This window comes from Equus przewalskii, chromosome 32, assembly GCF_037783145.1.
Source record: "Equus przewalskii isolate Varuska chromosome 32, EquPr2, whole genome shotgun sequence".
NCBI classification, from domain to species: Eukaryota; Metazoa; Chordata; class Mammalia; order Perissodactyla; family Equidae; genus Equus; species Equus przewalskii.
In genome coordinates, this window is record NC_091862.1 from 17,001,506 (window position 1) to 17,024,137 (window position 22,632).

The 22,632-nt window shown below is 46.1% G+C and overlaps 1 protein-coding gene and 1 long non-coding RNA gene across 5 annotated transcripts in view; one reads left to right on the forward strand and one right to left on the reverse strand.

The window, feature by feature from the left end:
- LOC139080765 (uncharacterized) overlaps positions 1–1,986 on the reverse strand; it is an 88,489-nt gene extending 86,503 nt beyond the window's left edge. For 2 of the 3 annotated variants that reach the window (XR_011535516.1, XR_011535513.1), the window contains exon 1: positions 1,652–1,986. This is a non-coding gene — a long non-coding RNA (uncharacterized lncRNA). The remainder of the gene's footprint in view (positions 1–1,651) is intronic. The other variant, XR_011535517.1, reaches the window with a different exon arrangement.
- Positions 1–22,632, forward strand: part of LRP11 (LDL receptor related protein 11) — a 41,568-nt gene that overhangs the window by 11,399 nt on the left and 7,537 nt on the right. Inside the window, exons 3-5 of one of the 2 annotated variants that reach the window (XM_070602940.1) lie at positions 7,537–7,678; positions 12,373–12,579; positions 13,874–14,323. In XM_070602940.1, coding sequence (XP_070459041.1) covers positions 7,537–7,678; positions 12,373–12,579; positions 13,874–13,896 — 372 coding nt within the window. In that variant the 3' untranslated portion in view covers positions 13,897–14,323. Of the gene's footprint in view, positions 1–7,536; positions 7,679–12,372; positions 12,580–13,873; positions 14,324–21,579; positions 21,676–22,632 lie in introns of those variants that run through there. The other variant, XM_070602939.1, reaches the window with a different exon arrangement.

Here is a 22,632-nt window from a genome sequence, read left to right on the forward strand (position 1 = left end):
TGGCAGATGGGGGAGTGCCTACCCCATCATCTAAGTGACCAAGTCTGCAGTGGGAGAGCCGTTTGCTACCAAACAGTGACTATCTTATAACGGTGTCCATTCATGGACGGCCCCTGAAGTCAACTCTCATCCTGCCATGACTTCATCATGATAATAGCCGTCATTGGTGGAGCACCCACTCAGCGCCGGGCAATGCAGACACACCTGTAATCCTCAGAACCACCTCACAAGGAGGCTCATCCCCATTTCTGGATTAAGATTGTCGGAAGAAACTGTGAAAGAACTTGAAATGGCAAGAGATGACTGAGAGCCTTTCAGCGGGATGCTGGGGCTGTCGGGCAGATCCTTCAGGGTTAACATTTATAAGTGATAGAAAACCGATAGTAATGCAAGTGATTCTTGTCCATGGAAATGCAACTAATTTTTTCATATAGAGATGCAATTGATTTCCACCCTGTAGAAAAGAGGATTTCAAACATGACACTTTAGTGCCCATAGATATTAATCTGTTAATAAATTCATCTTGGTACCTAACAGGTACTAATAGCAAATTGTTTCAATTTTCCATCTACCAGCAACTTCATTTCAGCATTCACGACTGCTTATATGTCTGTTCCTCAGATTCTCTTTTGAATCAATGGAACACGTTGTTGGTTCTCTCTTTAATTAATGAATTAAATGCTATCTTTGACACTTGTCCATATTATATTTGTGTGAGAGTCATGGTTTTAGCATTTTGAGGATTTTCCTTTAACGATAATTAACAACGTGTGGCTGTCTGGGTGATATTCCCTCAGAGATCCTCCCCAGGAAGCCACACCCCAAACACCCCCTCCCTGTGCTCACCAGGGCCCTGAATGCTTTAGCAGGAACGCAACCTCTCCCTCCTCTGGTGCCTACAAAGGCGCAGCCCGTCAGAGTCTGCGCTGAGTCTAAACAGGACTTGAAGAGCAGTTTCCGACGCTGAAAAGCCAGCGGCCAGGTATTTCCTGGCAGCAAGAGCAAAGGCAGGAAGACAGAGGGAGAAGGGAACAGCCCCACACCCCACGGTCCCAGAACAAACCTGAGCCTCCTCAGTTTCAGCAAGACCTGTGCGCCTCAGTGATTCCATCCACCCGAAGCTTTGGATAAAGGACAGGAAGGAAGGGTGGCCACAGGGCCTTTGCATCCGCCAGGGCTGCAGATCTCCCAAGCAATCCACAGGGATAAGTCGGTGCACACGCGTGAATCTTCCACTGTGGTTTTGAGGATTTCTTTATAACCATCTTGCTTCAAGAATGAAAGAGTGACGTCAGGAAGAAAAAACAGTGAATCCTAGGACTTGTTGCCCCAATTAATCAGGAAGACACGTGAGAGCATGAGTGAGTGATAATTCACACCTGTTGTGTTTCAATGTTGACCGTGAGCCTGAGTGTAGCCGACTCTCACTGAAGCACGAAATCTCTTTACACAATAGCTCTCGGTCCCGAATATTTCACTGCATCTTTTCTTTAAGGAAATTACTTATAAGGAAATGTTAAAAAGTAATCTCCCTGGGAAATAAGTACAAATCTCATGAAAAATAAATCTGGGTTAGTTGAGGTATTATGGATCCATCCCCGTAGGAGCAGAAGCTGTGAAGTCCTTTTCCTTTTCAAAAACAAACACTCACCTTCCAGACGGTGGATGTACAGCCCGGTAGGGCCCTGTAGCCCGGCTGCCGGCAGTCAGCAGGATTTCCGGGTCGTCCTGGGTTTAGAGGGGACTCACTCTCACTCTCCCTTCAAAGGTCCGGGGGTTTCCACTGTTGAGGGGGAGCTTCCAGAGGCTTTAAGAACTTGTTTGTTGTTGTGAGGAAGCGTCCTGCCTTTTCAGACCACAGCGGCGGCTGGCTTGTGTGTCAGCCGTGCCTGGGCTCCTTCTGAGAAACGCTTCTGGAACAAGGACGGGACGGCCTCCCTCCGCCGGGCGGGAGGTGGATTCTGCAGGGACTGTGCGCGCGGACTTGGGATCAGAGGGGCTGCGTGCAAACCTACTTCCGCCAATTCCCCAGCAGGGCGAATGCAGGAAAAGGACTTCATCTGGGAGCCTCAGCTTCCTCAGCTGTGAAGAGGATCACGCCCTGATAGGGTTCCCCTGGGGGCTGAAAGGGGAAAATGCAGATAAAGCCCTTAGCACCTTGCAGAGCACAAAGGAGCCCTCAGGAGAGGGGACTTCTGCGGTGCGTTCTCAGCACCTGGGGACGTAGAGTATCTGTGGGGTCTCTCTGACCAGTAGTGCAACTGAACTGCAGTCAGAAGCGATTTGCTCCCTTGTCTATAAACAAACGAACGAAGAATTGTGAGGCCTCCGCACGGCAAGGAGCACGGAGTGAGGCCCTGGGAGGAGTTCGCAGGGGACATTGTCCTCGGGTCTCGTGACTCCGGCTGAGGGGACTGGACGGGCCCCTATTATCAATCGCAGCGAGGAGAAGGTGGCGAGGCGACAAGGGGGTGTAGACGAAGTGCCCTGGAGTTCAGAGGAGGGAGGGATTGTCGTCTGGCTGAGGGAGTCGGAGAAGACTGCAGATGAGGCCCTGAGCTCACGTCTGTGGTCTTGATGTGTGACCGTAGGACTCGTCTCACTATACGGACATGGAAATTTCAGATTGAAAATGTCCACATGTTGTAGTAGGATAGTTGTGGCCATGTCTGAGGGCGTGCAAGTTCAGTGTGTGTTCTCTGATGACGGGGTCATGGAATCAGGGTCCATTTAGAATGAGAATCCGGTTTGGCTTTCCCCAGAGGACAGTGTCCATTGGTCCAGTGGTCTGTGCTTTTACATACTTCTTTTTCTTTTACATACTTTTACAAACTCCCCTGGTTTGGAAAGAAGGGCAGGGCAGTAGGAGAAGAAACCAGAGGGAAGCAGTGCTGGTCTTTGGTCTACAGAAATTCTGCGTTACGGCCTGGTACCAAGACAATTGGCTCATGTTCTCAGGGAATGTTGTCCTGCTCTGGGAGCAATGAGATCTCTTGTCTTATCCTTTCTTTTCTCCTGCTCTAACTCTCTCTCCATCTTCTTTCCTGTGATTTGTCATTCTACTCAGCCTCTTGTGCATTCATCCATCAAACATTCTTTTTTTTTTTTTTAAAGATTGGCACCTGGGCTAACAACTGTTGCCAATTTTTTTTTTCTGCTTTATCTCCCCAACCCCCCCCCCGCCCCCCCCGCCGTACATAGTTGTATATCTTAGTTGCATCTCATCAAACATTCTTTGAGCTTCTAGTCTAAGAGCTCACGTGCTGCTGGAGGTAAGAAGATGAAGAAGATTCCTTGTGAATAGCTTTGACGCAGGATGTAGGGAGTGGAGTCCCTGTGAAATGCCTGAAAGGTGGGCTCCTTCCTGTATTTCTTCTGTTTCTGTTTCTATATATGTCCCTACACGCTGTTAGGAGCCGAGTGGGCCCCACTCCTTTGCTTTTACAAGCTGCTTCTTCACACTTCTAACTCTTCTTCGTATGAAGCAGCTTGCTTGTATCTAAAAGCATTTTTAAATTTCAGTATAAAAAATAATTCTCTAATTGGGTTGAGTTAGAGGCATAAAAGGGAAATCAGGGCAGAGTAGGGAAAACTGGTGGTAAACACATTCTGAAGCAGTGACACAGAAGTAGAATTTGTTGGGCCATAGAGGGAAGAATAAGTTCCCTTTTTCCCTCTGTTCTCTACTGTAGAGGCTTCTAATCCTGGCTAATTCTGTAGGTGGCCCACTGTCTCCATGGTATCTTTTGAGAGGATTTGAAGAATAAGAGAAAGGCCGAGTCCAAAAATCTCTCTCCCTTTGATTCCTGAAATCTCAAGATTGGCAATTTAATTCTGTCTTAATTACCGCCTTCTTTGTTCCTCTTGTTTTTGAAAATGATCCTCCTCTGGGCAGCACATTCTAAGACAAATCCCCAACTCTTGAGGACACTCCCTTAAAATCACCTTCATCCAGAGCTGAGAAAGATGGGCGAATCCGAGTTCTGTTCTTGTAGATATGACCTAACTCCATCAGGTGACCATGTATAACTGGGAAAGTACAGACTGTTGGATTCATTGTGCTCTGGCTTCATAAGTCTCCATTACCTGCATCTCTATCTCAGTCCTAAGGCCACACTCAACGTCCCCCGCCACAGGCACCTTATGAGTCCCCACTCTGATCAACCCCACCCTCTCCTCTCGTATACCCGGGCAGTGAACTCCAGGCTGCTGCCCTCAGGAGTCTCAGGGTTTCTGTCTGCACTCAGGCCGACCAGCTGGGACAGGCTTCTCTCTCTCATGGAACCTTATTCAAGGCTGCAGGGCTGACGTCAACACATTCCAGTAAGGTCATCATCTGCTACCATGTTCCCCTGTGTTCCTGTCTAAGTCCCAAGAAGCAACAAATGGTGGTGTAACCTATGGCATTGCTGCCACCTAGCAAGGCCTGCCAGACTCTGAGCCAGAGCTGGAGAGGGTGAGAGCTGCCCTCCCAGCTTGACTTGGGCAGATCCGTGCTTTATGACCTGCCCTTTGTGCTATCACTGGCTCCCCTTGGTTCAGCCTCGCACCCCTGTGGCCATAGGGAGAGGTCATAACTGCCCCTTGCCTTACAACCACATGGACAGAGGTGGGAGGGAAGGTCTCCAGAAGAAAGGGGTGCCAGGCTGCAATCCCACCAGAGCTCAGGTCTCCTGACCACTGTAGAGACTCAGCAAGAGACAGGATGGGCTCCAAGTGGGGTGGTAACAGGGGATGTGATGAGAAGTGGTCAAATCCTGGATGTATTTTTAAAGTAGAGCCGACGGGATTTCCCAATCAATGGGATGTGCAATGGGAAAGAAAAGAGGGGTTAAATGTGACCCCGAGGTCCCAAACCGCAGTTCTCATCTCATTTTAAATGTCACTCATCAGAATCTCTGATTTTCTCTGATTGTTCTCAGACTGACGCCACTTTCATCTCAGGACAGTCTTGTTTCTAAGGATCAGTTGCTCACTCCAGACTCTTTGAAAGTTACGTTACTGTCTTTAGCTTTCTCTCTGCTGGCCTTGTGCGTAGTGTTTCAGAACTCACATCGTCACCCCTGTTAGAGATTCTCTGGGTGGGGTTGAGCCTGAAGATGACGTAACAGAGTGGCCGTGAATACAGCTTACCATCTCTCTGAAATGAACAAAGGACAGCGCCTTCTTTGCCAGCTCTCCAGCTTAAAGCTTTTGTGACAAATGTGTTGGGACAGCCTGTAGACGGTTTCACAATGGAGGTCTCAGTCTGTCACTGTCTCAGTGAGTGGAAGTCACTTTACTGAGGTTTCGTTTCCCTGTCTCTGAAAACACAGGCTCACATTGAGCCAGCCCTAATGGCCTAGTGGTTAAAGTTCGGCGCTCAATGCTTTGGTGGCCAGGATTCACTTCCCAGTGGCAGAATGACACCGCTCATCAGTCAGTAGCCATGCTGTGGCAGCAGCTCACATAGAAGAATAAAAGGCCCTACAACTAGAATATACAACTATGCTCTGGGGCTTTGGGGAGGGAAAAATGAGGAAGATTGGCAACGGATGTTAGCTCAGGGTGAATCTTCCTCAACAAAAAAAAAAAGTAAAAACAGGGTCATGCCCTTCAGTTTGAGATGAGAATCAACCAACGGAGACAGTGGGTATATTTAAGCATTTATTATCTTAAGCTCTTTTTATATCTTAAAAAAATAAAATTTAATTTTATATTTATAGCATATTAAATTTAAGCCCAATATTAATCTCTTTTTACGTAGTTATCTCATTTGATCCATATAAGGTAGGTGCTATTATTACTTGCATTTTACAGAAGAAAAAACTGAGGCTCAGATAGGTTCATTGACTCGTCCAGGGTCACACAGCTGGTACATGGTAAGGCTGGTGTTCAGACCCAGGTCTGTGGACGCCAGACTCTGTGCTCTTAACCACTCCACCCACGTTTCTTCCAGTGTGAGCAGTGGGTCACCTGGGGGTGCTTGTTAGGTGTAGATTCCCAGATCCCACTCTCCAGACCCTGGGACTCAGACTCTGAGGCTGGGACCCGGAGATCCGTCCCTTATCAGGAGCTCTGGGTGATTACTGAGCAGCCTGAAGTGTGACGACCACTGTGTCTCATTACTTTGCCTCTAATGTTTGTTTAGCATCCTGCTTGTGTGTGTGTGGAGGACTGACAAATCCTCCAAGCCAGGTGGTGTGTAGAGTCCAAATTCTAGGATTTCGTAAATACAAACAAGCAGATGATAGTTACAATACAGCATCTCTCTGTACTTTCAAGTTAATACATCAACGTAATAAAATGCATAATGGTCAGAAATTGTTTGTAGAGAATAGTGTCCTGTCTAGTTCATTTAAACATACGGGAATTTTTTTAAAAACAGGATGCTAAGTAGTTAATAGTATCATTGGGAGGGCTGAAAAACCAGTCTTTAGAGTGAGCATCCAGAAATGACTCCCAAAATCACACCACAGAACTGGGCCTCATGAGCTATTGCTCATGTCGTGGTCGGGAAGCTGCCTGCAAAGCAGCTTGAGGAGAGCAGGGATGCAGAGGGAGCCCGGGCTCAGGAGTGAGCAGAAGGGAAGCCCATGAGGGTGATCAGCAAGGAGGTTGTTCTCGGACCCAGAAACAGAAGCCAGGGAAGAAGAGGGTTCCAGAAGACGGGAGGGGCCAACGTTGTCAAATACAATGACAGGCCAATGGGAAAAAAAAGACAAGACTAATAAGTACTGTTGAACTTGATGACTAAGTGACTTTCTCTGGGTCAGTTGGTGACTTTTAACAGCACAGTTTCAGGGGAATGTTAGAAAGAAGCCAGACGGGTCGAATAAGGAATAAATGGGAAATGAGCAGATGAACCAGCCCGTGCCCCATGAACAACCCTTTGAAGAAGTTAAGTTGAAATGGAGAGGAAAGAAGATTGTAGCTGGAGAAGATCTGGGGGTGCAGGGAGCTTTTAATTTCTTGTTTTGTCTGTTTGTTAGGTCAAGAGAAACTTGCACATAGCAGTAGCGGAGAAATTGATTGACGGGTCAGTGTTCTGAAGGTCAGAGAGGGAGAGGGGTCAAGGACTAGATGGAGGGGTTGGCCTGGAGTGCAAGAGCGACAGCTCCTCTAGGGCTGGAGGGAGGGAGGTGACGATGGGTACAGATACAGGTCCATCCCCAAGGTCGGGTGAGTGATGACCATAATTATGGTCCTGATTTTCTTCTGGAAGTTGACCAGGTCCCCTGCTGAGAAGGAAGGGAGGGGCCCTTGGGTGTGGAGCTTGGAGGGGGGACAAGGTTTGAGACAGCGGCGGCTAAGGACAAGTGAAGGATTGTCAGTCAGGGGTGTTGTCAGCCCAGGTAAAAGTGGAAGTTGTGAATTCACAGTGGGGCCAAACTGTCAAAATGGTATAGGATTTAGTATTCTGCAGCCCTGGACCAGGAGTGGAGAGGTGGGTCCCGGGACTGCCCCAAGGGTCACACTGATTTCCGGTCACGGTGATGTTGGACTCCGTGCCTCAGGTCTCCTAACTAAGCTTGATGTTTCCTGTTTGGGTGTCAGGTGCCTCAGGCAGGAACCCTGGAGCTGTCCCACTTACAGGAAGGAGCGTACACCTTTCAGCTCACTGTGACGGACACCGCTGGGCAGAGAAGCTCCGACAACGTCTCGGTGACAGTGCTTCCCAGGGCCTTCTCCACGGGAGGTGAGAAGAAAGTCCTTCCCCACATTCCCAGCGGTCAGCAGAAACTGGGCTATCTACGGAAGGATAGTAATGGATTCACATTTTGTATTCTGACTGCACGTTTCATTGGCTCTTCCATTTTATTTTTGGCTGTTGTTGAATGAGAGTCTTTACTAAAAATATAACCACAAAAAGGCTCCATTATGTTTTGGGCTATGTGACACTGCTGGATTGGGGGAGTGCTCCAGGGGATGAGAATAGACTGTGTGAGCTCTGGGACCCTATAGATGCTCCTTCTTTCCTTGACTTGCTTTCATAAAGACAATCATCTGGCTTTCCCAGGAGAGGATCTTGTTTAAAGGTGGGTGGTCTGTTGGATATGTGTGTTCAAAGAGTGCAGCTGAGGAGTACCTTTAAGACAAATTAAAATATATGAAATATATGTGTCAATTTAAAAGGAGTATTTAAAAATTTTCACGGACACTTTACACAGATGCATGGATACATTAATAATATAGCTTTACGTTTATATGATGGTTCTCACATTCTGTTGCACAATGTAAACTCTTTTATCTCATTTATCTGTTTCTTACTTTCCTAAACATCTACCTTTCTAAGATTACCTCATCAAGTTAAAAAAAACTGCTAAAAAAGTTTTTAGAAAAGCTTAAAAAAGGGTCTGTCCCCGTGGCCGAGTGGTTAAGTTCACGCGCTCTGCTGCAGGCGGCCCAGTGTTTCGTCGGTTCGAATCCTGGGCGTGGACATGGCACTGCTCATCAAACCACGCTGAGGCAGCGTCCCACATGCCACAACTAGAAGGACCCACAACAAAGAATATACAGCTATGTACTGGGGGGCTTTGGGGAGAAAAAGGAAAAAAATAAAATCTTTAAAAAAAAAAAAAAAGAAAAGCTTAAAAAAAACTTGGCAACACTAAAGACATAGGGGCATCACAGAGGGAACGCCCACCAATCCCTTCTGGAGAAGTGCTGAGATGCTGTATATTCAGGGTGCTGTCACTTGGTCAGTGGATGTTTTCGCAGTGTCTGCAGTGCCCAGCAACTGTGTGAGCACTGGGCATGGGATGATCCTCTCCGTAGAGCTGGTCCCCGTCCCTGCGTAGAGAACCTTCACTGCCACTGGCCATGGCTCTGAGAAACTCGCGGCGTGTCTGTGACGTCCTTGCTTCCTAAGTACTGGGATGAACTTAAGTCAGCACTTGGAAGAATAAGGATAAAAAGATTGGAATATGGCTGTGATTCACTGGACCATCGCTGATCTTGTCTTCCATCAAAGACATAGGTCAGTGTGCATATTGGAAATGAAGGAGGAGATTCTAGAATCCTAAGGACTTGGCAGCCTCAATAATTTGCCTTCCACCAGGATACAGAGCATAAGCAGCTCTCAGAATTTGGTTAACTGCCTCCCTGTCCAGCCAAGGTTTCAGCTTACTGTGAGGAAGGAGGGGTGACTGCATGTGGACAGGCCGGACACCAAACTCCTGCCCACGGCAGCACCGTGAGGCAGTGATGGTGAGTCAGCAGAGCCGTCCATCCCAGCCCAGACTCGAGCTGGCCCTGTTGATTCATTGCAGCTGCACAGGAGGGCCAGACAGTTACTCAAATCATTTTTGAGGACCTTGAGGTCTGTGGGACGTGCACCGGGGCCATCGACAACACGGCATTGGCTCCAGCCAGTCACTCCCCAGGGAGGACCACTGGGCCCACAGCACTGTCCTCCTGGGACCCGGTGCTCGCCTGGGCAGGGACCAAGTTGAGTGCTGATCTGGGAGGAAAGTGCTCATGGGGAGAAGACACAGACACCCCATCATACCCGACAGAAATTAGGGAAGATTGCTTTTCTACAACTGAGGTCCCTGGGAGGGAGAAAGGGCCTGCTCTGGACTAAGCAGACGGCTGACCCCTCACCAGCCACTAGCCTGCCCTCGTTTATTTCTCCAGGCCAGTTTTCCAGGCTCCAAGGGAAACTGCCAGTTGTCCATTTGTGGCCTTTCTCCAAAATGATGATGTATTTGAAGTGGCAGAGAGGGATGTGAATCCCTTTTGATTACTGGAGGGACACTTGGGTATGGGTCTCCTGTATGTAACCTTATATAGAAAACAACGAAGAGTGGCTGTCATCCTAACTGCGATTGGAATCACTCCCTGGTTAAACTGGAATAACAACTGTGAATTAAAGTTAATAAAATACCACACAGAGACAGTGAGAACCAGGGCTGTTTCTCTGCCCTCTGTTGTATATATTGATCTTGCAGTTAATGAGCCAGCTGTAATGGTGACCAAGGGTGGCGCCTTCTGGGGAAACAGAGAAGCAGGTACCCCTGCTTATGTGATAATATCTGGGTTAAGTTTTGGCTGTAGAGGCTGCATGTTTTCAAGCTTTATGAAGAATAGTCTATTCCAATAGCAAGACAACAAGCACTTCCCATATGATCTAGAGCAGTGGGCTCCAAATAGGACCCCTACAGATGGGCAAGACATTTTTAGGATGGAAAAGAAGACACTAGAACTTATATATTATTAATTTTAAATTTTCTCCTGTAAATTGTCAGTGTATTTTCTAACATGTACAATATCTTAGTACAGTAGTACATGTACCTTATTTAAAGATTGGAGATGCATGTTCTCCAGTATATTATTGGTTGAGATGCATGGTCAAAAACGTTTGGAGACCACTAATCCAGAGGTAGATGGATAAATTACAAATCTGGATCTGTCTCCAGAACTACCAAGGAATCAGTAAAACCTTGAGATATTTAGGATTTTCACATCCTGAATTTGAGAAATGTGGGCAGTAGCTGTGTTCCGCTTGGACACAGAGGTCCCCTCCACTTCTCCTCCTCACTCCTTCCCTGTGACTGGAGCAAGCTCTCTTTTAGGCCCAAGATCTCAGTCATAACTGAGGCCCTTTGCTTCCTCTTCTTTCTCAGGAATCTACCACCATGTCTTTACCCTCTTCTTCTTTCTGAATCAAGATAGCTTCAAATTGCCCTGCACCCAGATGGGCTCCTATCCCAGCCTTTAATTTAGCAGCTTTCCAGTGAGATATGTATTCAGTGTTCGGCTTGGGCGTGTACACTACGCTCAGCCATTTGTCTCAGTGGAATATCATCGTTTACCACTCTCTCATGTCCTGAGAGAATTGTCCAGTCCATTCTGTCCCAGGAGAATTATGGAACTCTTCATGACCTGCTTCTAGCCTAATATCTTTAATTTGCATTCCCGGTGACAGAAAGTCACCCAGATCTTGTAAATTTGGCAGAATCTGGAGTATGATGCAGGGGGTGAGGAGGAATGCCATCTAAGAAGATCCATGTGGCTCCTATGAGTTGCACTGTGGATTGAAACCTCCTAAGAGCTCCAAAAAGGAGAAAATTTCATTATTTGAAGAAATATTCATACCAGATAGTAACTAAGGATTATGTTTATTATTTACAGCACCAAAATGTATAGTAGACAACAAACAGGGTTTAATAGAGGAAAGTGAATCTCAGTAAAAATTGTTACTTAGGAAACAAGAATGCAGGACACAGCGTGCAGAAGGTCTGGATGGAGGAGCCCAGGGCTGCTGCTTCTCTGTTCCCACCTCTTAGGCTGTGTCGGCTTGAGAACCGCCCTAAGACGAAGAGCCCAGGGTGATTCCTGAGAACTAAGTCAGGAGGGCCAAGAGGAGACTTACTAACCTTTCCAGAACCCACTGCTCCATCCAGCTCCACCTGTTAGGTGTTTCCTCGTTGTCTGCCTCTCATGCACACTCAAAGGCATTTCATCTCACATTAGACTCTGCTAATCTTGGCCCAGTGGAAGTCTTACCTTCCCTGCCCTCCTGTGACTTGAGACTTGTTTATAAACAGGGTACTTGAGCGTTTGCTCACGCTACCACTTCTTTTGGGATGATGGCTGTTGCACTGATACCACGCTGGTTTTCGAGGGAGTGGAGCAGTGTCCTGATGGGTCTGACGAAGCTTTCTGATCAACATTGTGTGTCAGCTGCATCGCATTTTCAGGCCAGGGGTTGGAAGGGATGTTTGTATCCTCAAAAGACTATTTGAACTCACTGTTGTTCTTTTTCTGCCCAGTTTCAGGTATAACTTTATCTGAACAAGCTGTGCCTTACATTAAATGAGCATTTACTATGAGTCTCTAGTCCAAGTGACAAATGTCAAATTTTTTTATATTTCTTACCCTTTTCAAAAATTGCTTTCAGTTTTCCAAAAGATTCTTCCCCATCCTAAAAATGCTGTATAGCATATACTTTTTTTAAAAAACTAAGTTAACATAGCATTTTCATAAATTTTTTAGAAAATGTATGACATACTAGGGTGTGGCTCAGTCAGAGCTGTAAACCAGTCTTATAATGTCATATACATACAAGTCACCAAAAGGAAGAAGAGAAGCTACAGAAAGTTCCATGATTCTGGCTTGAGGAAGAATGAAGAATCTCAAACTTTAGGTTTAAGTTTTGTCTTTGTCAATTTATGTGTGACGTTTAGAAAATTAATTATTGGGTGAAGAGAGAACAGATGACCCATTTGAAAATGAGAGAGAAGTTTTTTATGGGGCTCTGACGTGTCTTAGACAGATAGGTTATTTTTCCCAAATATCCATGACTTTAAATCTACTGCAAATGTAGCGGTTTTAGTTAAATTCCAGAAAAGCAACCCAACAACTAACAGCTGCTCTTCCACGCTTCAGTGAGCCTTGACCAGAAGATGGGGACCCGCACAGCAACTGCCCAGCCTAGAACCACAGGACCGAGCAAAGATGCCAGGGGGGGCTCCTTGTTGGAGAAGCCCCAGAAAGTCACTGCCCCAAACCAGCCCCCTGCGTCTTCAAACACGGAGAAGAGGAATCATTCCGCCTTCTGGGGACCAGAGAGTCCGACCGACCCTGGGATGCCAGGTAAGGACTGGAGGCCGGTTCTCCCCAGAGAGCCTCATTTTCTATAATGACACTTGGCTCAAAATTAAAGTTATGTTTGAAGAGTGTTGAGAAAATATCTTAAAAGAAAGAAGACAGTTAAAATGAAGAATTTGGCCCAAAAGAAAAAAAACACCTAACATTTGAGCTATTTATAGCAAGGAACACCTGCTTAATACATCCCTACATTCCTACATCTCTGTATACGTACTCCAGAGATGCCAATACATTCATTTGTAAATAAGCTAGAGTTAGGAAGTTTTAACACCTATGTTACAGAAACTAATGCTCTAAGTGTTAAATGTTAGGTTATTTTGAGATGAAGCATCATAATCCCTATGTATTTACGTAAATCCTCTTCACCCCTCACTAGCGAACGTAAAGAAACTATGATGTCACATTGATATGGTTGCATGTGTAATTCAATGTTATGCCTCCAGTTTAACTAAATCTGTGTTTTTTTTAAAATAAGGCTAACAAGACTTTTTAAATACATTCACACTGCAGAAACATTACAGAATTCTATCATTTTAAATTTCCTTTTTACACATTCATATTTGCATGGTTGTATGACATACGGAACAGAAATACAGACGATCACATTTCTGTGTGCTTTTGAGAGTGTCTTCAATACTCAGACCTCACACATTCTACTGAAATAATCTCTCACTATTCTAATAACTTTTTAAAGACAATTTTTAATTCATTGCAGAAGATGCAAATAATTAAAAAGGAAAATGACTTAAAATACCGTCCTTTATTGATAATAACTTTTCATGTTTGGCATATTTCCTTCCAATCTTGTTTATCTGCTTTGTGGATTTTAAGTTTCCATACAAACGTGTCCACACAATCTTCCATGAGGGCTTTCCTCTCCGACAGCCGAGGTGCAGGCGCTTCCATGCTATTTGGTCTCTTCCTTGCTGGTGCTGCCCCCTACTGGTCAAATCCGTCACTCCATCCAGCCTGGGGATTCGTTTTACTCCATTTTCTCCATGTGGATGGTTTGTGTGCAGACAGACACCTGAGACGCAGTCGGGGAGACCAGGTGGTTCTGGCAGGAGGGAGGAAGAGTTGAGGGGAGAAGTGGGTTCTCGGAGGCCGGGACGGAGAACTCCTGCCCGTCGCTGTAGGAGGGGCTCACGTGAGATGAAGGATCAGCTGCAGGCAGCGTGGAGACCACGGGCCAGGTCTCCTTCCTCAGGTTCTGGTCTCGGCTCTGCCTTTAGAACCTTGAGTAAGTCGCTTCCTGTCTCTGAATCTGTTTCCTCGTCAGTTCACAAGGATTTCACCAAATGACCTCCGAGGCCCGTCCAGCTCTGGAGTCTGTTTCAGGAAGGACAGTAGCCTCGCGCCCAGGCAGCTCTCCGTCAGCCAGTCTGTGCTGGATGTTGCTCAGAGATCCCGGGCTGGCTGCTGGGGAGGGAGGACTCAGCCTCAGATCCTTCTGAAAACAATGCTCCAGGCTGCCCCCACCAGCTCAGGGGAGTTTTCCCCCAGTTTGAAATGTATTTGCAATCTCTGCTTTTGTCCTTTTTGATAATAAGCCTTTGACATTGGCTGTGAAGGTGTAAGGAATGGAGTTTCACAGATGCAGAGAGGTTAGAGTCCACTAATTACTTATATATTGTTTTTTCCTAATTATTAAAGTAATGCATTACTGTAGAAAATCTGGAAATACAGAATAATGTAAAGAAGAAAATGAAAATCATCTAGCAAAACCCACCATTGACAGTTTGTTGCATTTTCTTCTGGTTACTTCTATTTGGACACATAAGTGCACACGTTTATTCACTATTAACAAAATGAGGATAATAGTATTTTTACAAAACTTTTATTTTTCTTGCTTATGAGCATTTTCATGCGTTACTAAACATCCGTCAAAAACACAAGGTTTGACAGTCCAGGGTGAAGAGAGTGGGAAGAGAAGATAGAACTTTTCACATGTCAGAAAGGGCCTCAGAGCACATGCTTTCTGTTTAGACAGCAGCCATGGCCCCATTCCCCTTGTTGTCCCTAAGACACCAGACTAGAATCCTCAGCCTCCAGTTTCATGTGAGTGGAAATTATGTTCTACCCAGCATAACATAAATAGACTTAAAAATTCAGGACTAGAGCTGGCCCAGTGGCATAGTGGTTAAGTTCGTGCTCTCTGCTTTGACAGCCCAGGGTTCGCAGCTTCAAATCCCAGGCTCACTAAGCCATGCTGTGGTGGCATCCCGCATATAACATAGGGGAAAATTGGCACAGATGTCAGCTCAGTGACAGTCTTCCTCAAACAAAATGAGGAAGATTGGCAACAGATGTTAACTCAGGGCCAAAATTCCTCACCGAAAAGAAAAGCATAGTTTAAAAAAATGCACAATTACTCATGCCCCGTGCCTGAGGGTTGCAGGATCATCAGCTAGTGCAGTAACTGTGGACACGAGTTCAATGTCCTGCTGCCTCCTCCCCCACAGACCGGTTGGGAGGATAAATAAGACTTACCTCAGGGAAGACGTGCTAGGGAGATGCTAAGACTAATACTAATAATGTAGCACAGAAGGTCATGAGATGCAGTTTTTCACCTGTCACAGTGACAAAGGTGAAAACATACAATAATCAAAATTTATAAGAATACAGAGAAACCAGTTTCATGGGCTTTGGGGGGGATTGAAATTAGTACAATCTTCCAGAGGGCAATTTCTGAAGCCTTAAAACTGTGTAGCTTTGACCCAATTATCGTCTTCTTGGGAATGTGTCCCAAGCACGTTACTAAGGGTGAAATTAAGGATGTGCACAGATCTTTGGTCTCACCAGTGAGAGCCTGCTCGGTCTGCTCAGAGCCGTCGGCGGGGAGAGCACAGGCCGTGTGGTGCCGGGGTTTGCTCCAATGCAGCAGCACAATGCTGACTTGTTCCCGGACGTGGTTGCAGCTGGAGGGCCTGTTGTCTGTGTGGTCCAATCATCCATTAACAAGGCTGTCCCCTTGAATCTGACCCAGCCGGTGGGAAGAAATCTGCGCTCCAGCACTGCATGGTGCTGGAAAACTGGTGTCGTATCCGCGTTCACATGGAATCCGTGTTCTGGGAACCTGAGAATTCCCATCCAGCCCGCAGGTCAGCACCTTCTTTAAGGGTCTGGATGAAGCAGGGTCTCAGGAGAATGCGTGATTTCTGTATGGAGGGGGTTTCTGCCTGCACTTTCTCGGATTCCCCTGCTAACTACACCAGAGCCTGGCTGGTGAGCTTCTCTCTGCAGGTCACTAGGGTGAGCACCTGCTACCTTTGCGTTGTTATGGGAAGTATTTTATTCAGAGAGGACCTCCTTATAAAGGCTATTTAAAAGGGTTTTCCCACATGCCCCATATTTCATCTTTTCGTTGTGCTGGCCTGCCTCTTTTCTTATTCAGAAGCCATTGTGAGACTGTGAAACCTTTCTGGGAAGGCAGGTTGAATGTGCTGAGGCCTGATCAGCAGCACAGCTGAGTGGCCTGTTGGGCTCCAACATGGTGGCAACATCAACCGATCCTCAAATGGATGGAAGAGCCAATTAAGGGAAATTCACTCATCACAAATGAAGACAATCAGAGGGTTATTTCCATGACCTTATTTTGGGGGGAGTTGGTCCTCTCTCATTGACCTACTCCCTTCTCTGGTCAAAGTCATTTAATCAGCTGTGATCAGCACCTGCTTTAGCGCACCCCACTATCCTGGGCACTTGGAGAAACACGGGTCTTAGAAAAGGCACCCTCTACCTTCTCCAAGGTTTCAATCAAAACGTTTTGGTCACTGTACTGGGGATTACATAATTTTTATTATTTCAAATCTAGATGATTTATGCAGTAGATTCTGTTTTGTAACATCCGACCACTTGGTCAGTCTCAAGGAACAACTTGGTTTCAAACCAAATGACATGGCTCATTTTATCTGGAAGTGAGTTGAATAACTCCAGTGTTCTGATAGGATTAAAACATTACTCTCAGCCAAATACAAATATATTCATATTTTTCTTAGCCTGCCTTCACCAATGAACTTAGAACTCGTTTTAACTAATCTTAGACAAGTTGTAGAGGCTTTAGCAAGGCTGGCCGGTACAAATAATTGAAAATGAGCAAAGAAGGGCCGGCCCTGTGGCCAAGTGGTTAAGTTCACGCACTCTGCTTCAGCGGCCTAAGGTTTCGCCAGGTCAGATCTTGGGCACAGACCTAGCACCGCTCATCAAGCCTTTTCTGAGGCGGCATCCCACATAGCACAACCAGAAGCACCTACAACTAGAATATACAACTATCTACTGAGGGGCTTTGGGGAGAAGAAAAAAATAAAATAAAATAAATTAGAAGATTGGTAACAAATGTTGACTCAGCTGCCGATCTTTAAAAAAAGAAAAGAAAAGAAGCAAAGAGAATGTCAATAAGGAGTTTTGTGGCTGTACTGAGGCCTTAATAACATTCCCAGTGTGAGCAGACACGCAGGCCAAGTGCCCCTGGCTAGCTGAGGTCTTGTCCTCATATGATCCGGAACATTCCCTGAAGAGAGCTTCCTCTTATTCACTGCAGACATACAGTGTGGCCCACCAGTGAGTAGTGAGAAGGGATAATTCTGTTGTCTACAAGAGTTGGCTGGTGGTCACAGGAAGCCATAGAACATTCTGGAAGGTAGGCCCATAAGGTATCCACTTTCCCAGCTGGTATTTCCAACTTCCTTCCAGAGCATGTCTGCATGTTCTATGGTGACTGAAAATGAAATTAAAGCCACATCCGTCCACCTTCCAACTCCCTCTGTGTATGCGTAGCTATGTGTGGTAAACAGAACACAATATGTCATTCAGTGGAGGGAAAAATAATTCCCTAAGACATTAAACTCTTCTAAAAGGGTCATTGCCAAAATGAATTATCTGCAAGAGCAAATGATATAATCATCTTGTTACTGAACAGAAACACAGGTTCATTTACCTGCAACACAGTAGGGCCAATAAAGAAAAAAACTGAAACACCAGGCTTGTGGCAAGGAAAGAGGTTTACTATCGAAGGGCAGCTAGATGAGGAGATGGGAGTTAGAAGGGAAAATGGTAGGGACTTTTATCTGGGGTTTTAGGTATGGGAGGGAGAACATGTGCTGGGGTTTTAGATAGGGGACAGGGAGCAGGTGGCCGTGCTGGTTGACGTCTTCCCACCAGCCTGTGTTTGGCCTTGAAGACTGAATTTCTTTCCTCTTTTTTTTTTTTTTAAAGATTGGCACCTGAGACAACAACTGCTGCCAATCTTCTTTTTTTTCCCTGCTTTTTCTCCCCCAAATTCCCCCAGTACATAGTTGTACATTTTTTAGTTGTGAATCCCTCTAGTTGTGGTATGTGGGACACCACCTCACCGTGGCCTGCTAAGAGGTGCCATGTCCGTGTCCAGGATCCAAACCAGCAAAACCCTGGGCCGCTGTAGCGGAGTGAGTGAACTTAACCACTCGGCCACGGGGCTGGCCCCTGAATTTCTTTTCCCTTGCCTGCCTGGACTTTTCTGGTTAGTTTTTATCTTCAGCTTGTGTTTGCCTTGTGAGGCTGAATCTTGATGTCTGGACCTTGACTTCCTGGGAAAGATAGCTCACTCTTATATAAGGAGGGACAGAAAGAACTGGGGAGTGTTTTGTTGGTTGGTTCGTTTTTTCTGCTTTTCCTCCCCATCCCCCCAGTACATAGTTGCATATTTTAGTTGTGGGTCTTTCTAGTTGTGGCATGTGGGACGCCGCCTCAGCGTGGCCTGACAAGCAGTGCCATGTCCACGCCCAGGATCCGAACCAGCGAAACCCTGGGCTGGAGCATGCGAACTTAACCAGATGGGGGCCGGCCCCCAAGACCTGGTTAGTTTTAAACAACAGTTGATTATGCTGAATATGCGCAGCTGTGGTTAGCAAAGCTCATCTCCAATTGTTTGGCTGTAGGGAAGATTTTTTAACTTCTTTGTGCTCGGTTTCGGTCTTATTTTTGTTCTGACTCACTGCTCTAGTGAGAGCCTGTGATGGGATGTGTGGAAGTGAAGCATGTCTCTGTGGCATTCCATATGTAGGAGTCTAGGAAAAGTGAATCAGGCAGTCTGGGAAATGACAATGAAATCCTTCATGAAATGTGGAAAACAGAAATACACATTTCTCATGCCAAGAGGCAGGGCAAGTCCCCTAGGAAATTCTAGAGTCCAGGCCATTGTGTCTTAAGTCTCCTCTGCACATTGTCCTCTCCCTGAGACCTGACCTCTCCCCCTCCCATGTCACTGGCTTCCCCTCCCTAGGGACTGAGGGCATTTAGGAAAATACTCTTCAGATTCCACAACTGAAGATTCAGAGTGAACTTAGTTTGTTAAATGAACCCACCTCAAGGCAAGGTTGCCTTTCCAAGTACAATTAACCTATTCTCTACTGCATCCTTCATAGAGCTCTGTCCCAGACGTTCCTAAGGAAATGTTTAAATATGTGATTCTGCCTACATATATTAATTCGCCCAGATATGAGTAAATAGATATGTTCTCCACTGTGGTTCTAGAGCTGTGACTCTGAGAGCAGTGTGGTTCAGTAGAATGCCACCTGCTGCGGATCAGTCCTGGGTTGCAGTCCCGGCCCCAGCAGTTACCAGCTCCCAGGGGATGGACTTCTCTGAGCTGCATTTCCTCACCTGCCAGAGGATAATATCTTCTCACAGTGTTGCCACGAGGATGTGTGAAATCTTTTACGTAACTATAACTTATGTCTCTCGGAAACTAGTAACACTATATGAATTTTTGCTAGAACATTCCAGTCCATTGGCATTCACTAGGAAACCAGGGTCAGAGAGCTACAAACCCACAAGACAGTTAATTCAAATGAAACATAGAAACCTGCAGCCGTGGTCCCAGCACTGAGTTCCTCTTCAGGATTAAGAGAAAAGTTCTCTTATCTTCATTGGAAAGAGACGGGGGGCAACAGTGAATGTGGTTATTTTATATTTTTCCACTGGATAAAAGACAAACCAGTTAGTCCTCTGGAAAGAATTGGAAGTTGGTAAATTTTGGTGTTTCGTTTTTATCCCTGGCTCGTTATTTTTAAAACTTAGGACATGAGTTCCCAGCCATGTTATCTTCCAAATTTGTTACTTGACAGAGCACTCACTGAGTGCCCATCACTGTTATAGCAACCTGATGATGTGTAGAAATCATTATCCCCATTTTGTAGATAATTGCATGAGCAAAGGGAATTGAGAATGAACATTCCGTAAGCCGGACACCCCCGCTGCCCAAAGGGAAGAGTGCTTGTTGGGTTAGAGGGCAATATGGGGGCCTTGAAGACCTGCCTGAGGAATCTTGGACAGGCTGAGTCACAAAGGAGAATAAGAGAATTTAGAGATGGCAATACCCAAAGCCAGTTGAAGAAGGATCAGTATCCATCCAGGATGAAGCTCTCATCTACTCATGGCAACGTGAGAAAAGTGAGGACAATGTAGTGGGTTTTTTATGAGGCTAAATTTATTCCATTGAAAGACTTGTTCTTTTTATGTATTAAATCCTTCTTGATTTGGGGGTTTAGATATGTCCTTACTCTATATGAAGTGAAGGTGACAGCCTTAGTAAATGGCCACTTCTTTTAAAATCTTTGTTTGCCCAAAGTTGACAACTCTAAATTGGCCCCCAAAATGCTTTTGAATTTTTATTGGTCCACAAAATCCAAAGGTGTTGGAATCAGCATCCTGGAAAATCTCTGGCCTGTGGAGGAGAGCCCAGGTTCTCGATGGCCCCAGTGCTCCACCAGCCTCATCATTTGGATTCCATATTCCCTGTCCCTGTCCCACTGGACATGGTCTCCACAGCTCCAGGCAACAATCCCTTTCTTCCAGGGGCTCAGCAGCCCCCACGCCTGTCTGTCCTGCACAGTAATAGCTGTCACCGGGCCGTCTCTTTCCCCTTCGGCTCAGCGGTGGTCACTGTCTTCCTCCACAGTCTCACGCTGGCTGCTCTTCTTCCTTCCCCTCCCCTCACTGTCTGGATGGGAAGGGGCCTCCAGAAGGTGGGCAATAATAGAAATCAACCTGAAAGGTACATCTGATTCTCTAGCCTACAAAAAACTGCCTATGCCTTGCTCATCTCTCTCATTCTCCTCTGGCTCCATGTTTATGGAGGAAATCTCTATCATTGGCTATCGTCGGCCAGCACATTCAGATCCTTTTGGAGTAACACGATGAGGCAGAGAGAGTAACATGATGAGTAGAATGTAATTAGCCTGCTGCGGCCTTGGCCGAGAGAGGTAACCGTGGGCTGACCTCACTGCACGGATACGCTGAGAGAGTGTGGATAGCAACCTTTGCAGACACACTCCGGAGGAACGTCTGAAAGGAGAGACTGTGGGGGAGGTTCTTGCAGTGCCAGAGCCAAAGGTGACGCAGAACGGAACAGTGAGGATTCGCAGCCTAGCGTTCACTCAGACGTGCTGGTTTCCACCAATAAGAAGTGAGCCCCCCTGGGTTTGAATCCCAGCCCTGTGACCCACTCTCTACTTGATGACCCTGGGTGAGCCCTGAGCCTCTCTGAGCCCAGCCAGAAAAATGAAGCTACTGGGACCTGCCAGCAGGGTGAGGTGAGAAAGTGAAAGAGCAGGTCCCAGGGCCTTGTGGATGCTCAGTGCGTACTTTTTAAAGAAAACCTTTCTTGACTGTCCTGCTCTCCATGGTGTGAAGCCCAGAGACTCCCCTGGATTCTTCCTGCTGAGGTCTTGCTTCCCCCTCCGGGGTGCGGGGAGTTCTGGGATGGTGCGCTCGTTGCCCTCTCTCTGTCCAGCTGTTTTTCCTCACCACACACTCTGCTTTATTAAATTGGTCACATCTGTTGTCTAGTGTTTTAGTATCAAACATAGGCTGTGTTTATTGGAGAAATAAATCCTGTAAGTGCTTTCTCTAAGTCCATCCTAAAACAATAAATAAGGCTGTATTTTCATATCTGTTTCCTAAAGTTTTTGATGCACCTTCAACATATGTTCTATTTATATTCCACAGACAGTAGTTCCTCAGGGAAGAACAGAAAAAAGGAAAATTATATTTTTGAGTCAAGGAGTGATCGAGGAGGAGGGGAACACCCAGCCCCAGAAGCAGGTAAATGTGTGCCTTGGAGACTCATTGCAGAGGACCAAATAAACCCTCACGGGACCACAGAGCCTCTAGTTGAGGGTAGTAGATGAAGCTGCAGGAGCTCATGACAAGAGCAGTGACCTGTGGAGCAGAAGCACCACTGTGCTCTCATCTCCTAGTCATGTGTCATCTTTGGGCTCTTGAACTGGTAACCCCCGTCTGTGGACCTCAGCTTCTTCCTTTGTAAGTGGATTGACTAGATAATCCCTCTAGTCCCTTCCAGGTGTAACGTTCTAAGGAAAGAGTAATTCTTCTGGCCTAGTGGTTAGGAACACGGGCTCCAGAATCGGACGCCGAGATTCAAGTCCTTGCTCCACCACTGACCTCTGTGCCCTCGGGCATTATCTTCTCCCCGAGGATCTCAGTGTCCTCTTTAGGAAGATGGAGATAACAACCCATAGCTGCGTCACAGAGTTGTCAGGGAGAATAAACGGGACCATTAATACGAAGCATTTAGCACACTGCTTGGCTCATACAATGAGCCAAATAAATGATGGCTATTATGATCGACTGAGTCATGATACCACAGGAGTAAAGGTCTTGGACCACCCAGTTCTCTCCCCAAGTGCTCTAGTGACAGAGATGGAAGACAGCGGGAATGGGGAAGAGTGTGGGAGGTTGAAGGGATGTTTAGAAAGTGAAGAAGAATACCATAATTCCATAACTGTGGTTGTTTTTAACTAGAAAGAAAACACTTTTGACATAGTCCTGTAGAAAGGCAGGTTTTAGTCCTAAACCCCACAAACTAATTAGTAAAAGATTTAGGAGAACAAAGTTATACATCTAAAGATTGAGAAAACTTTCTTTTTACCCGAGAGTAGTTTTTGTAATATCTGGACCGTATTAAAGTAACATTTTACACACTAGATGGCTAAACTAATGCAGATATGAAGAACCTGGAAGCTCCCAGTCTGCTGGCCT